Source organism: Perca flavescens, chromosome 14 (assembly GCF_004354835.1).
Source record: "Perca flavescens isolate YP-PL-M2 chromosome 14, PFLA_1.0, whole genome shotgun sequence".
Lineage (NCBI taxonomy): Eukaryota > Metazoa > Chordata > Actinopteri > Perciformes > Percidae > Perca > Perca flavescens.
The window spans coordinates 32,569,392-32,586,992 of NC_041344.1; the positions used below are offsets into that span (position 1 = coordinate 32,569,392).

Here is a 17,601-nt window from a genome sequence, read left to right on the forward strand (position 1 = left end):
CAGTTGCAACCCTGGCAGTGGGAAGCGATCGTGAGAGCAAATAAAAAATATAAAAAACATAATTCAAACCGCTGTGCGCATTGGCGACACACGGCTCAAGAAGCCGAGAAATAGCCAATTTGTAATTCCCTCCCTTTCAAATCTATATATTTCATAAATATACCCATCAGTGAATGTTAACGGGGTTGTCGGTCTCTAAATGTTTTAACTTTTATGAGCGCACCCCCCCCCTCTCTCTCTGGGCACCGAGCTCCGCCTGATCTTCTATAACAATGGTGACGCCGTTATCAGCCAAGTATTGATTGGTCAGTAGGCGGTGCTTTAACACTGAGTATTGATTGGTCAGTAGGCGGTGCGTTAACACTGAGTATTGATTGGTCAGTAGGCGGTGCTTTAACACTGAGTATTGATTGGTCAGTAGGCGGTGCTTTAACACCGGTTGATCTCTGATCTCCAACTTAACCTGCTCCCGACCAGGTTAGGTGTTCAGCATAAGTTACCACGGCGATTGAACCCGGTATCGAGTGATCCACCTTCGTGATACAGAAAACCCTGGTGAACCTGAAGTTACCTCGGTAACCCCAAATCTTGCTTCGTAGTATAGGCCTCTGGCCTCATAATGAAAGCATGTTCACCTAAACAGCAGCTCCAGTACCTTGGTCTAGTTCTGCCTGCAGAGCCTGGTAAAAAAGTATAAAGGTTTGGAAATTTGTATTACTTGTGCTTATTTATTTTTTATGTATTATTATTTTATTGATTTTATTATTTAAGAACTTGAATTTACCTGTATTATTTTAATTTAAGCTATTTTGTAATTAATTCATTAATTTTAATTTATTTTATTGATTGGATGAACTATATTTTGCCTAAAGATGATTATTTTGTATTTTTGTCCGTCTGATTGAATGCTTGTGTTACTCAGTACTTGAGTAGCTTTTTCACCAAGTACTTTTTTACTCTTACTCAAGTAATTATTTGGATGACTACTTTTTATTTTTACTTGAGTCATATTATTCTGAAGTAACAGTACTTTTACTTGAGTACAATTTTTGGCTACCCACCTCTGATTAAAATATCACAAACCAACTAGGCTTCGGGCCCCGACAGGGTCTGGAGCCTGTTGCTGGGGCCTGTAGTCTCCCCCATCCCATCCCCCCTCACTGCCAAAGGTCCATATTAAGTTGCTTATTTTTTATTTTTTGATAGCTAGTTTTTTGTTTTTGTATGTGTATGTGTGTGTGTGTGTGTGTGTAGTACATGATCTTGATAAGCAATTTGGCAATTTTGTAGTAAATATTTCCGGTGCATCAAAAACTTTGCTTGTTAAGACAAATTGCTGTATGAAACATCACCAAAATAAAGTATTTTATCCTCATAATTAAAAACAAAATGAGGAAAAAAACTGCAAAAGGGTCCACCTTTTGGATACGGGCCTGTAGCCTTGATTGGTTCATTAGGTACAGACTGTTGTAGAGTGTCAAGTGTCTAAACCAAGGTTGATTCATTACATCGGATATTGTTTCTTTTTAAAAAAAAGAGACAATCACAAAGTACAGTTTGGGCATTCTAATGCATATATAAGGAGTATTCCATTCCGTCATGCATCATAATTTGGAATGATGTCATAGTGTTCTTGGATTGGAAGAACACTTGAGGTTCTGCCACAGTTCAGACTGACACTAACAGGTTGACTTTGACCAGCGCAGCAGGAAAGGTAAGACGCTCGCTTCACTGCTGTATGTTTGCACACACTCGTAAGCTTTGTCATCATCAGCGTAGTGGAGACACTGCTCTCTTGCCGTGCCACCTGGCTTTGATTGATCATTGTTTTGATCAGCCTTGACTTTATGATTTATCAAGCCTCCCCGTGTTCATTTATCTATTTAGCACACACTGACGCCCTCTTATTATCATCTCGCACTGTGTATCTTGTGCTGAATCACACACAATAAGCTTCCAGACATCTTACTGTATAGTATGTATAGAAACTCGCATGTTGACCTGGAAAATTCATAGTTTTCTAAATTGTTGTTTTTGCAGCATTGTCTAACAGCATTTGTAATTCACAGCAAATTGCACCACTGGCCCAAAGGTCGAAAGCCTTGGAAAAGGACAATGAAGGGAAAAATCTCAGGTAAAAGGTGTGATGTATCATCCCAAAATCAGGCATCTTCATTACCAATTCCACAATCATACCCATCTAACAACCCCACCGGCGCTGGCGCATCAATCGCCAGCCAGGCTAAGAAACGTAAACAGAATCGAGCCAACCATTTCCGGAGACTTAGGAACGCAGACAAACACAGATGGGCTGTAGGGGGCTCCAAATGGGTCCATAAGCAGAGTAGCTCGGGGCATTCAGCCGCCCGCCCTCAGCCACAGAGCCCCACAGTCCAGGACCACACTGCTGAAGGCCTGGACACACCAGCACAGGTAAGATCAAAAGTTATGACGGGGCCATTGTCAATGATGATAGCTATGAATACTGACTGACTGATGTACTGGCAATATCACAGATATATCAATATTAGCTTATATGTTAAGCAAAAACCTCTTTATGACTTTTGTTTTTCTCTGTTTATATTTTCACATTACTTGGTTTAATTTTCCTTTTTTTTATACAATGACATTTATTGTTACACTTCGAAATTACAAATTAATTAAAAAAAATATTTTAATTTGTTTGAATTAAGTTAAATTGATTTGCGTTCATTTAGTTAATTAAGTTAAACTATGTTCAGTTAATTAAGTTACATTAATATAAGTTACTTACTTAAATACAGGTTTTTGCACACACAAAATGTATTAACACACACACACACACACACACACACACACACACACACACACACACACACACACACACACACAGGCACACAGGCACACACACACTACACTGCCATTTCTTGATTATGTACAGTACTAGTCAGTCTTAAAGGATTCTTCTAAAAAAATATTTTGTATTTAATAAAAAAATTTTACTGTTTAATTTTTTTATTGTTTATATATAATTATAAAAGAATATGAATATTATCCAAATGTAATTCTCTAGTATTGATATTGATAGTGCCGGTCAGTCTCTGGCACTGACAGTGGTGGTTATAGAAAGAGATCTACAGTGAATGATTACTATGATAGTAATGATTACACTCTGAGGGGATATTAAGCCTATCTTTTGTAACTTGAGCAACTACAGTATATGTCACTTCTGTGACCTAATGCCACTGACCCAGGTTGCTCTGTTCCCTCTGTGTGACGCAGCATATTCCCAGGGTCAGTGAACGGGACATCAGCAGCTGCCAGTGGCTCCGAAACGGAGCTCACATTGGCAATGAGACTCGCAACATCGAGTTCAAACTAGGCACAGGTAAGGGTCACAACATGATTTACAGCTACACTTGACAATCTTTTTTTCTGCCAATAGATCACCCTAAATTCCTACACACTGATCCTTTGGAGTTTGTGGCCTGAAAAAAGGTTTAGGGGAAACACAAGACTTTCACCCAGTAAATGGGCGTTTGTGTCCCGGGAGCCATACTTAAGGGGACCGGTGTTTTAACCCAAAACATTTTCTATTCTTAACTAGTCGTTTTTGTGCCTAGACTTAACTGTCACCTTTTGCCAGCTAAACTCAACTGCAACAACCTCTGAAATGAGTGGCACCTCCTGGTTCCTCACAGTAACGTTTTCTCTGCTAAATTGAACTGTAAAGGTGAACATCTTAACTGTCATGTGACCGGTCGTCACATGACTGGCTGGTGGTTGCCTAATTTCGCCAGATATCATACGAACCCCTTCATGACAATTTCACTACTAAAGTTCACTACTTGTCACTCCGCTTCAGCCAAATGGCCCAAAAAATCCGTTTCTGCTGGATTAAGATCATGGTCTTGGTTTAATACTGTAAAAGGGACTGAAGCACAAAACACAATGTGTTTCTATATTAATATTTAACCAAAACCCAACATTACCCCAAACCAAAATGCTTTTGTTGCTTGAACTTCACTCAGCAAAGAAAGCTTGTGAAAAAACGTTTCCCAGATCATAATCCAGTCAGCAAATACATTCAAAACATATTTGGCAATACACAACATTGGTATATGAATGTGATTTGTAAGAGAGAGTTACAAATCAACATTCAACATGTATTATTTGTTCATTAGCTTTCTGTAAATATGTATTCACTGCTGTATTTTTTAGTTGAGATGCATTTTCTAGTCCTGTTGTGTTGTCAACATGGCTGAATCGCTCTCCATCAGTGTTTCTGATTTCTTCAACTTCTTCCAGGAAATTATATGGAGAAGAATTTCAGCAAACAGGTTTTGAGGTACGGCTGTGCCTTCATGAACAGTGGGGGAGGGAGTCTGTTGGTCGGGGTGCAGGACAACGGAGTGGTCTGCGGTGTGTCCTTCAACCATAAGAAGGAGGACCGGACCCGCCTGCAGGTGGACGAAGCGGTCAAGCGTTTCAACCCTCCGCTTTTTCCCCACAACTACAGCCTGCGCTTCCTGCCTGTGATAACGCCTGGCGGGCGAGAACATCACCTCAAGGTGCTGTGCCTCACCTTCCAAGCGCCTCCGGCCTTCGCCGAGCCAACCCTCTATCAGGTTGCCGAGGGCCAGGTGTACATGAGGCGGGAGGGGAGTGTGCAGGGGCCCTTGGGTGTCTCCGTCATCCTGGAGTGGTCCAGACAGGTGAGAAAATCCATCATCATTCCAATTCTATTATTATTATATATACTGGTATATAAAAAAATAAATAGGACAAGCTTAGACTTAAGAGGGGAGAGAGCAGAGGAATGACATGCAGCAAAGGGCCTCTGTATATGGGCAAAATATTTGTGCTGTTGAGCGATTAAAATATTTAATCACGATTAATCGCATTAATGTCATAGTTAACTCGCAATTAGTTGCACATTTTTATCTATTCTAAATGTCCCTTGATTTCTTTTTGTCCCATTATTTTTCCTCATTTTAATGCTCTTATCAACATGGAAAAGTGGATTGGCTTGCTTTGTGCTTTTGTCGCCTGGCTTTGATGGGGGGGCGGGGGGGAGAATTGGCATCAGCTGTGTGCTCGGCCATCAGCTGTGTGCTCGGCCATCAGCTGTGTGCTCGGCCATCAAGTGGTATTTCAGACTGGACGTGCTGCGATGATAGCTCAGTTCACAACGACATAACACACACATCACTTTGGTCTTGTCACTGGAACCATTTGGCAACTTTTTAAAAGTAAAATTTCCATTCAGAATCTTATTGGTGTCCATTTTGGCGTCTCGCGCTCGCCATCCACTCAAAACGTAACGTTAGCCTGCTACTCTTTGGCCGGCTCGCGAGCCCAAACAAGTGTGTGCGGCGTGCCTGTTGTTTAGTTTCTGGTCTAGCTAGATCCGGTGTGGTGTTGTAGTTTTTCTAACATTACTAGTTGTTGCAACAGCATGTGAAAAAAACTACAAAGTTTGCTAGGCCAAAAAGAACGTTAATCTCATGATAAAAAAATGTACGCCGTTAAAATGGATTTGCGTTAACGCCGTTAATAATGCGTTTAACTGACAGCACTACAAAAAAGACATTCTTTTTAGAAAACAATTATAAATGTCTCATGATATATTGTCTCTAGAAGTGAATTATTCAACTTTTGTTTTTGTTAAAGAAGGAAAAGAAAATCGCAATACTCCAATACTATCAAACCGCAATAAATGAAAATCGAAATACAAATCCACTCGGCACCCATGTATCATGAAAGCGTATGGTCCCAGCTCTAATACTGTGCATGTTCCAGATGTGGGCGGGTAAGGTGAAGCAGCTGGAGCAGCATGTATGCGAAGCGACGTCTGAGAAGTGGTTCTTAGCCGGGCAGCTCCAAACTTTACGCCTGGCTATCGGTCCGCTGCAGCAGATCGCAGCATCACTACCGCGGAGCGCTTCAGCCAGGCGGCAGCGACGGCACAGAAGGAGCAGTCTGAGGCGGAGCCGGAGATCAAACCTCAGCAGCCAGCGCTCCTCTACCTCTAGTGAGAACTCCAGATGCCAGGCCAGCTCACAGCTGGATCTGGCTCTGGTGTCCACTCCGCCTCCAGAACCGAGCCACATTTGAGCTCATCTGGCTGGGAGGTTTAGCTGAGATGCAGCCCGTAGAAAAATAAACTCCAAGAAGCAAACAAAAGCACAGTCACAGTCTAAGAGTAGAGATGTTCCGATACCGATACCAGTATTGGTATCGGCTCCGATACTGCCTTAAACGCTGGTATTGGTATCGGGAAGTACTGGAGTTTATGCACCGATCTGATACCACGTAATAAAGCCCTAAAGAAAATCTACGTTAAAGTAGTTTATTTAGGTTCTTTTTCCGTTATAACTGACTGTCAAACTGGAAAATAAAAGAAAGTTCTGTGTTTGTTCATGTTTCACAAAGAGTTTAACCTGAGCCAGACCGACAGCAAAGATAGAAATAATATCACATCCATACAGGGATAGTAGTATACAGCTGTTAAAACATAATAAAATATATGACCCACTGGTATCGGATCGGTACTCGTTATCGGCCGATACGCAAGTTCAGGTATCGGAATCGGTATCGGGAAGCAAAAAATGGTATCGGGCCATCTGTATCTAAGAGTTGTTACTCTTCTAACATTGTTTGATCATTTTTTGAAAGTCTTCCATGTCTGAAAATATACATGAACATGAATCCAACATTTTATAAGCAAAGATGAATCGGCCTAGTCTTGAAAACAAAAAAATATTAAATTACACAACATTTATAATGTAAGGTAGCCACTATGGTCATCCAGGGATACAGGTAAGCTGAAGGATTTACTGTGCCACATGCATGTTTAACATCAAAACATGATTTATAAATAATACATGAATATTTTTACATCCATTTTTAACCATCTGGCCCAGTTTAGTATTAAACTCAATTTCATAAAATATGTAGTAGGGGGTCTCTGCTCTGTCTCTCTTTCAGCTAGGGGACCTTGGTCTAAAAATGTTGAATACATCCATATATCTTGATATTTGATTTTCTCCATATCGCTCCGATCTAAGTGGAATGCTACTTTAAAGTGCATTATTGCAGACAGTAAACTCAAACCAAGTTACTTTATTCCTCTAAAAAAACAAATCTCTTAAACCAGGGGTCTTCAACATTTTTTTAACTGAGAGTGAGACAGATCAGGGGCCCCCTACTACATATAACATATAAAATGAAGTAGCATATTAAACTGGGCCTACAATAACATGTAGAGTAGCCTAAAGCCTTCATACATACCTTGTTTTGCATAAAATACTAAGTTATTAAAATAGCCTAATAATAGTTGGCATGCTTTTATAAGTCATATTTTAATGTTAAACATACACAGTGAATCCTTAGGATTAATGTATCTGTGGATGGCTACCTTATAGTGACTATACCTTATCTACAGGCCAGTAAGCAGTGGGGATTTATATTTATTAATAATATGTTGGATTCATGTGAAGACTTATTTAAACAATGTGGGTCTGAATGCAATGTGTGACAGCGTCCAGCAGGGGGCAACAGAGTATCAGCACATTTATTTATTTTGTATCTCTGCACTTGTGCCTCCTGGACAGTGGAAGCAGGGCCCACTCACTGGTGATTAAGGTCCTGGTGATGAGTCACGGAGGAGGGGGTGGGAGGGGGGATGGGTGAGTGGGTGGGATTGGACATAAATGGAGAGGAAGAAGGAGAAAAGAGAGGGAGGGGAGGAGGGAGGTGTGGGGTTGGGGAGCGGGGGGGCTGCTTGCATTACCTCCAGGTGTCCTCTCCCGTTGCCAGGAGGTTGACAGATTTCTACTGTACGACCGTGAATGTGCGTGCTGTGTGTTGTGCTGCCAGGGTCTCTGCCTGGCCATCTATCTGCAGCGCACAGCCATTCACAACATGCACGAGTACTCTGCATTCCGGGCAAGGGGGGGCGGGGGCAATTCAGCAAAGTCCCTGCATTAAATAGTATTTGCCAACAACATCTTCCAGATACTCTTAAATAAATGGATTTAATATATGGTGGGGGATTAGAGGAATTATGATAAGAAAGAGTGACACTTTAGGCAAACAGTAGGCATTTAATTAACGGAGAGGAGGAAGAGTTATGACCCAAAAAAGTCATAAAAAATGGATACCAGAAGCGCTCCTGCCACTTTTTTCTTTCAGAGTAGGCATTTTTATATTTGACGATGTGACTTGCAATTTGAGTTTTGAGACCTGTTTGATCTTTGGTCTCAGTTTTGAAGGTAAAAACCCTCCACGTCAGATTATTACAGTTTGCAGGGATTGTTTAGCGTACATTTTACACTCGAAACTCAACTTTAGAGACGGAGTTTCACTTTTTCAGTCCATCCAGCACAGTTCATAGCCTGCTTCCCCTTTCTGATTTGAATTTTTATGTCACATATCCGGTTCTTTTCGTCTTTCGGCTCTGTGACAAACATCTGTGGAGTTTTATTTTTTTTTTTTCACTTCTTATCTCACATGTTTCATTTGTGCGGTTGACATAGCTCAAGCAGAACCATGCACACTTCAGCAGCAGCAGCAGCAGCAGCTGTGAGTTAGTGTCGATCAGCCAGCTAAGCTGCGCGGGGGTGGCTGACTAAGTCTTCTCACCATGCAGAAACTTTGCTTCCCTCCTCCCAGCCTGCCCAAACACAGAGCGTCACGTTGTGTTTTTTTGTTCTTGTGGCCGGCTGTCGTCACAGCGGAGGAATCAAAAATGCACAAATACAATCTATACATCCACAGGAGGAATCTGAACGGAGCTGTTACAGGGTTCGGGGGTGGAATGTAACTACGTACATTTACTCAAGTACTGTACTTAAGTGCAAATGTTGAGGTACTTGTACTTTACTTGAGTCTTTTCTTTTCATGCCACTTTCTACTTCTACTCCGCTACATCTCAGAGAGAAATATTGGACTTTTTACTCCACTACATTCATCTGTTAGAGCTTTAGTTACTAGTTACTTTACAAATGAAGATGTTTGCACACAGAACACATGTATTTTATAAAATCTGATGTTTTATTCTAAAGTAAACTAGCCGACAATATAACGACCTATAAGTCCAGCTGAGATGATTAGACTATTAAACACCCAACTGGTTGGATCCTTTACACTTTCTACAATGTGCATTGATTACTCTTACTTCTAATACTTTAAGTAGTAATACTTTAGGTATTAATTATGGAGTTAGAATTATGCCAAAACCTCACACACACACAAAACGTGTTTTACTCACGCCCAACGATTCACAAACAAACTCAGTGTGGTTTGCAAATACAAAACATCATTCACAAACTAATGCATTTTGTTCTGCAAATAAGAACCCTAAAATACAGTATGTTTTAGATATACAAAGAAACGTATTTCTTCAATGACAAAAAATATCCTGCAAGTACAAACTAAAATCTTTCAAGTACAAAAAAAAAATCCTTCAAGTACAAAAAAAATCCTCCTTCCGCCTTGCTGATCCACACACAAATGCCCTCAGATCCACACACAAATGCAGGTAAATTTACTAACAAATGTCCTGTAATTTGCACTCCACAACAGCAGGTGGCGCTGTTAAGTCAATTTAAGCCTACCAGGACCATAGATACACGCAGGTTTTTTTAAACGTTATTACGGTTCATAACTTACTGGAACAAAGCTGAGCAACGTGTTGTTGCTGATGACTAAACCACTGATTATATATATGTATATTGTAGCAATACTGGCGTTAAAGACCCGCTGATCGTTGTTTGATTCTCTGAAATGAATGCCGGCATTGCATTGTGGGAAATCGGCTTTGCATGCGCCCAACTCTGATCATATCTGTAACTGGGTAACTGAAGAAATCCAGCATGTTGATCTTGCTTCGTAGTAGCCTACAGGCTGCCGGTCTCACAGAATTCTGTGAAATGAACACGGCCCCTTAACTCTAAATCTGTGGCAGTTTCACAGATTCGCCGGTACCCTAGGACGGGCCCACGGATGCGATGTATGTAGGTCAATGACATCATCATCCGTGGTCTACGCACAGATTCCCTGATCACAGCACGTTTATTTCTGTACAGAGAAGCTGTATACAGCTTTGCTATTATTGGTATTTTTAGCCCAATAACCGCTTTTTTAATCAACATTTATTCACCAGATCTTATCATGGTTTAATTGTATTTCTTTTAATGTTATTATTTCGGTCTATTTCGGCCAGGGAAGCTGGATTGCTTTGTTGTTTTGATATTTTTTAAACTATAATACTACATCTAGCAACATATATGTAGATATTATCATAGTATGCCTTTCTTTATTTTAATAATATTATTTTGGTCTTATTACTGGTGAAATATTACAGTATGCTGTAAGACAGAACAGATATGATCAAAGTTGGGCGCATGCAAAGCCGATTTCCCACAATGCAATGCCGGCATTCATTTCAGAGAATCAGACAACGATCAGCGGGTCTTTAACGCCAGCATCGCTACAATATACATATATATAATCAGTGGTTTAGTCATCAGCAACAACACGTTGCTCAGCTTTGTTCCAGTAAGTTATGAACCGTAATAACGTTTAAAAAAATCTGCGTGTATCTATGGTCCTGGTAGGCTTAAATTGACTTATCAGCGCCACCTGCTTTTGTGGAGTGCAAATTACAGGACATTTGTTAGTAAATTTACCTGCATTTGTGTGTGGATCAGCAAGGCGGAAAATTAATGCCAAAAGTCACGTCACAGTTTTTTGTACTTGTAGAATTTGTTTTGTACTTGTAGGATTTTTTTTTTGTACTTGAAGGATTTTTTTTTTTCGTACTTGTAGAATTTGTTTTGTACTTGAAGGATTTTATTTTGTACTTGAAAGATTTTAGTTTGTACTTGCAGGATATTTTTTGTCATTGAAGAAATACGTTTCTTTGTATGTGTAAAACATACTGTATTTGTTTGATTGGTAGGTTTCTTATTTGCAAAAATGCATTAGTTTGTGAATGATGTTTTGTATTTGCAAACCACACTGAGTTTGTTTGTGAATCGTTGGGCGTGAGTAAAACACGTTTTGTGTGTGTGTGAGGTTTTGACATGATTCTAACTCCATAATTAATTCTCCTGATGACACTTAACTTAAGTAACATTTTCAATGCAGGACTTTAACCTTGTAACAGAGTATGTTTACAGTCTGGTATTAGTAATTTTTCCACCACTGACAGAGTTGGAGAGATGACTGCCTTTTGTGTTATCTCCCAGTAACTGTATGTAAAAGACTTCCCAGGATTATGTACATGGAATCTTGCTCAAGGGTACTTAGGCAGTACAAGATTAACCGAGCAATTTTTCTCATGAATTCATGATTACACAACCTCCTAAACTGCAAACGCAAACTTTGCTAATGTCAGCCTGATGAGACAACAGTGACAGTGTGTGTGTGTGTGTGTGTGTGTACATGTGTCTGAGTCATGCAGGGGAATATCTCCAAATATTTTAAGTTTGGACACTCCTTCCAAGTCCTATCCAGTTTTATGTGTGTCACATAACCTGACATGACTTTTTTTTTTTAAGTATAAACTTTTTGTATATAATTTCTCGAAACCTACAGGTTTGTTCCTGTGCACCAGCGGCATGAACTTACAGTATATATGCCTGAGTCAACGTGTGTATCACGCCTCAAAGAAATAGCTGAGAAACCCCCGTCTACTGTTTTTTACGCTCATATGGGTCTTGCAGCTGTCGAACGCGTCTTTTCAACAAAAGCATTTCAGTTTCGGAAGCTTCTGTTGCGGAAGCCTTTTTTTCTCTGCTAATATTTACACAGCTTCCAGCTTACATAGCTTTTTAAGGGTTGGAGACGTTCTCTTGTGGCAACAGTGAGTCAGCCGAGCAAACCTGTCATATATTTACTAGGTGATGTGTTCAATAAAACTCCAGGTAGACTATGACCTGCAGCTGATGATCCCCAGCAGGCTAACAGCCACCAGTGTAAACAAACACCAAGGACATCTACAGGGAAGCATTAGTTAGTTCCCTTAAAAAGCTGTTCTCATGTAACACTACCACATAATACAGAACACAGCACAACAGTCTGTAGGACTCTGGTTTTTAGTTGTTGTTTGATTAACAATTTTTATTTTTATTTTTTAACAACATACAACTCGCAAATTAAATTAAAAACAATTGAAAGGAAATCATTTCGGACATTCTTTTATTGAACAAATTGAACATTGAATTCAATATGAAACGCTCCGCTATAAAAAAAAAGAATGACAGTTACAATTCAAAGTGCAGTTTTCTGTGCAGTTTTTCTTTCTTGTGTGTTTGAGTGTTTTTCGCGATATGTCACAGCCTTTCGGGATGTGTTTATTGCGCCAAATTTTGCAGCATTATTGTACATTATATTCAAGTGAAAGGGGGATCAAGTCTGCAGTATTGTGCAAATGATTCACTACGTCGGTTGTCCTCCAGTTTACCTGGCCAAAAGACGACGTGAGTTATGGCTCAGGCAATGAAGCAAAATGAATCTAAGAGGATAATAACAGCTTCAGATAGGGCAGCTGTTTGAGCAGTGGCTGGCAGAGTAAGGCCATGCTTGTTAGGGAGGCTCAGGAGGAAGATGGCTGTGGCTGCTGTGCTCCAATCAAATCAAAATGACAGAGTGACCTTGGAGAGGCAAAGAGAGGATATATTTTTAGCCAGACGTTCTCACAGGGATGCTCTTTTTCCTGTCTTCTGTTTTTTTTTGCCCCAACACTGGCTGCCTGGCTTCTTCAGAGACGCCTGTTTACAGAACAGAGCTCATGAGACAATCAGGCCTCTCAGCTGAGGGAGTGGAGATGGGGGATTGACTGCTTCCCATCACTTGCTTCTTTGACGAGTCTCTTTTTAAAGCTGTGTCAATAAAAGGCCTTTCTTTGCACACTGGGGGGCTGGGGAGAGAGAGCCTGACTCAACTACTGAAATCAGGTCTCCAAGGTGTTTGGGGAGCTGTTGTTGGATGAAACTTTCAGTTCTTTTTCGTTTGATTGTTGCTCGATGTTTCGCAAGTATGAAAGACTAGCAGCTCTAGTACGAATAACATTAGTCATAAAGGTTGCTGGGGAAAGACAGTGGTAGGTGTGGCTGGCAGCCAGCCCCCAGCCCAAACAGCCTCCTCATTCATGTTTTGTTGTTGAAATCGGTCCCAATAAAACAATCTGTAGGTTGACAATCGGTTGACAATCCATCCATCCATCCATCCATTTTCAGCTGCTTATTCTGGTCCCAGCAAGTCCTCCAAACCGACGATATAGGTTGTTTATTCCTACCCTCTAATACGACCCACAGGAGCGTTTCATAAATTAATCATAAATTACCTTGAGAACCAGAGAACGTAAAAGTCACGGTTTTAGACACATGGTTAACACGGTGAAACGTAAGGTTTAGACACAAAAACAACTTAGTTAAGAAAAAGATTTTGGTTTGGCTTAAAATCATTGGTTAAGTCACTCAACTTTGTGTTACGCATGTGCCGCAGAACGTGACATAGTTCCATTTGTTCCTTGAAGTGAAAAAAAAAAACTTGCTGTTACACAGAACCCGGTCTCCTGGGTGAAAGCTTGTTTGAACCCATCGACCACCCTTACCTGCCCCCTTATGCTGATATTTCATCAGCCGTGCTTGAAGCGGCTCTCCGCTCTGCTAAAGATACGCGCCAGGTCTACTTTCCTGCGAGCCGCTCAGACAGCAGGGCAGGAAGTGGAACAGCGACAGCATCCAGTCAGTTTACCAAAACACACCCCCCAATATGGTATATGTCTCCTCTACAACACCACGGACAACAAGAGATTCATCTTGGAGGTGGAAAAAATAATACAACATCTCAGATCCTTTTATAAGGACAACACCAGAAAAGAAAAGACATGGAGTTTAACTGCAGGAGTGCTTGAAGTGGAAGGTAGATACTAGCTTAATAAACACGTGATTGTTCTGTAAAGTACTTGTAGAGACCATATAATCTGCGAGTCTGGCAGCAAGACGCTCCGCTTCTGAGACGCTCCCGGTGTGGTACGGCGTGTGGCGGAGGACGGAACAAAACCAGAACACATCCGGAACACAGCAGAGTGGAAAATGCCTGTAAAAGATAAGCTCCATCCACTACCACCAGTCAGCCAAAGCAAAGGGAAGAAATCAGGAGTGATTTGATAGCATTATGTGCTCACCACTTGATGAAGCATTAAACAGTATCATTACTTTTATTTCCATTGCGTATGCCAAAACAAATGGAAGACTTTTGCCGTACTGTATGCCATGTTTCATCATCTCTTCAACACACTTTGACCAGCAGCTGACATCCTGAATGTTCCATGTTTGGTTAGAGCCTATACTGAGATGAGACTGGGAGGAAGTGGTAGATATATTTATCTATAGAAAGGCAAAAGATAAAATACCAAAACCGAAAACACCCAGATTGTCAGCCAACTACAGATTGTTTGATTTGGACCGAAATTTGGTATTTAAATCTTTCTAAGTCTTTTTGTTCTGTCAACATTGCCTGAATGCAGTATTAGTAGATCATATTAGCTTGTTGGCTAACAAAAGCTAGTGTCACAAATATCAGCACATGTTAAGCTGCTTAAACATTGGTCTTGTTTTTGTAACTTTGTCCATCATTGCTATTGCTACTGTTTTACTCACCAATTTTACTGCACAGATGTGGGGGCATTTTGACACCATCAGCCACAGCTTTATGTCAATGCAGGAGAAGCACAGGTGTAATTAGTAACATAATTAATGGCTGCATTCTATTTAGGTGAGTCAGTTCCACTGACCTGGTACTGGTCATGCTGGCTCATTGATTTTGGCTTTGTCAGCCTTTTGTTTTTAATTGGTGTTCTGGGACACCGGGAGTAAAGTCAATTTGTGTGATCTGCCCTTTGACCCTCAATTCTGATCAGAAAAAACTTCCCAAAAGAAACTAAAACAGGGGAAAAATGTACAAATCTTTGGCCAGAAACACACCGCACGCTGATACGCCGCAAATAGCCGCAAAGCACCGTGAAGCGGAGCTATTTTAATTTCGGCGCCCATGTTATTCAATCTGTCCGGCCACACCGGCTGCGATCAGGCGCGGATCAGTACCGGCCCACGTGCTGCAGCTACCATTTGGCGTCTATTTCTTCCGCGAGCTGCAGGCGAATGTGTCAAGCCAGGCAGGTAATCACATACAGGAAGTCCACAGTGCAGCTGGATACTTTACAAAATAAACCAATTTCAAAATAAAACACCCAGGTTTATGGTGATTTTGGATGTCTTAACTTCTCAGCTGTGTCTACAGCGAGACACACGGACAGAGTGACACACACTGGGGGAGAGAGAGAGAGAGAGAGAGAGAGAGAAAGAGCTGCGTGGAAAGAAGGATCACTTTGTGACCGGCGCGAAGAAATGCGCGTCTGGTATGAACAGCCAAGCGCACGATCTAAGCTTCACGGCACTTCAGCGTGCAGCATTTTCCTGGCGTTAGGAAGAGCAACTGGGGAGGGATCCCTCTCAGGATGGACAGACATGCAATCTTTTAGATGGTGTGTGTGCTGTACAGGATAGACCTAAATTACACAAGAAGTCCTCCAAACCATATGACGATATGGGTCGTTTGTTCCTTCCCTCTAATACGACCCACAGGAGTGTTTTATAAAATAGCATCGAAAGCATTGGCAGAAATACAACCTAATATCTAAATCAGTTGGTCGTGGTTTTAACCGTAAAGGTTGGGATTTTAAACATGTTTTTAATGTTGTGAAATGGTCGCAGTTCGGCAAGTTAAGGCACCAAAACTACTTAGTTAAGTTTAGAAAAAGATTGTGGTTTGGGTTAAAGTCAGACGTTACTTCACTTCCGGTTACGCAAGTGACACAGAACGTGACATTTGTTAAGTAAAAAAAAAAATTAACTTGCAGTTTATTTTTAGTATGGAAAACAGACTCAAACCCCACTCTCCCGGGTAAGAGTCCTGTGTTTTTGCTCAGGGGTTTTGCGTTTTATTGTCACATATGTAAGCAAATGTTAGCAAACTTAAATAGATATTGCTGTGTTAACAAATCTACCACAATTACATAACTGTCACTTATGCCCACAGTGGTTGCTGTATGGCAAAAGTTACATAGGCTCATTTTTAAAATAGCTTGGTGGTTTGCAACATCAGGTGGTCATACTTCATATTTAAGCGTTTTTCGCACACAGACATGTTTAAAATGGATTTTTATTATGGTGCCAGAGACAGTTGCTACATTTATAAAGTAGCTGCATTCCCAATACAACACTTACATAACCAATGCATTAGGTTACAATTTAAAAAAAACTATTTTATGCTAATTATTCTTAACCTGATAGCTGATATGCTTCATTAATAGTTTAAAATAACCACAGTTTCTCTTTGATAATCAATGTAATGTGTGTTATCCTACATGACCCATCTTTAATGGCAAAAGAAAACTAGAAAGCAACCAGTTCATTGTTTTTCTCAGTAAGGAATTTACTTAATATTGGTTGACCACCACCGCTAACCATTCTGCTGTTTGAGCAGAGAACCATCAGACGTGAGGTGTGTAAATGCCAGAGACATTTAGAAGACTGACCAGTAATCCTCATCTGTTAATAAGCTTATTGTCATTCAGATCAATCCTATTTGAACAAAGATAACCTGTGGTTGGGGGTGTTTAGTGGCAGAAATCACAGTATTGTATCAAACGGATTATAGCTGAACTTTTAGCGCACATGTGAACACGTTGAATAAGAATGAGAAGAGAGGACCTAGGCGGGGGGAGGGGAGCCTGTGGTTAGTGAGTCCTCAAGGACACAGTGTGCTGTGGAAGCCTGGCTGAGGTGTTGTAGTGAGACAGCGTGGATAAGAGGAGGAGGGGGGGATGATTGCTGACGCATGTAGGAGCTGGTGGAAGGGTGAGGAGGGGGGGCAGGGGGGTTGCTGACGTCTGGACAGCCATGCAAATCTAGGAAACCAAGGAGATGGCCATGGTCCAAATTGTGCCCGGTGAACCGTGGCGATTTCTGGCTGAAGATGAAATGAAGCAATAGGGAGGCTCGAACGAAAGTTTGGATTTCTTTCTCTTGCTGTTTGGCAGCGCTGCTCAGTGCTTCTCAGAGAGCGGTCCACTTAAGTGAAGAGCAGCATCTTGACAAGGGGAAGGTTTGGACACAGATAACAGTAAACCATGCTTAGCTTTTCTAAAGCACAAAGACGGTAGCACAGTGTGCATTTTGTTTCCAGCACACGAACAAAACAGACAGAACAAGAAGTACCAGACCCAGAAGTACCTGAAGGCGATGCAGAGCTGTTAGCACTACTTCACAGTCGCATGTGTAGTAACATTGGAGTTAGAAGATAAATGACTGAATAAAATAGTAAAGGGTTTATATATTATTAAATTATATATATTGGCGTGCCTCCAGCTGATGGTGCCTTCAATGACCGCCAAGCTTGCTTGTGCCTAAAATGGCCCTGTCTGTCTGTGCATTGGAAAAGCAGAACAGATGCTCGTGTAAGTTCCAAATTAAACATCCTTGCATAGTGGGATGTGCTTCACCAAACAAAAGGTTATTGGCTTAAAAAGCGTCAGTGATATGTTTC

The 17,601-nt window shown here is 41.0% G+C and overlaps 1 protein-coding gene across 1 annotated transcript; it reads left to right on the forward strand.

Annotated features, from left to right (window-relative positions):
* Positions 1-1,628: 1,628 nt before the first annotated feature.
* On the forward strand, positions 1,629-6,194 carry LOC114568687 (schlafen-like protein 1). The gene is made up of 5 exons (XM_028598319.1): positions 1,629-1,714; positions 2,070-2,433; positions 3,262-3,367; positions 4,288-4,694; positions 5,782-6,194. The coding sequence occupies exons 2-5, from the start codon at positions 2,116-2,118 to the stop codon at positions 6,094-6,096; spliced, it is 1,146 nt and encodes a 381-aa protein (XP_028454120.1). The 5' UTR covers positions 1,629-1,714; positions 2,070-2,115; the 3' UTR covers positions 6,097-6,194.
* Positions 6,195-17,601: the final 11,407 nt, after the last annotated feature.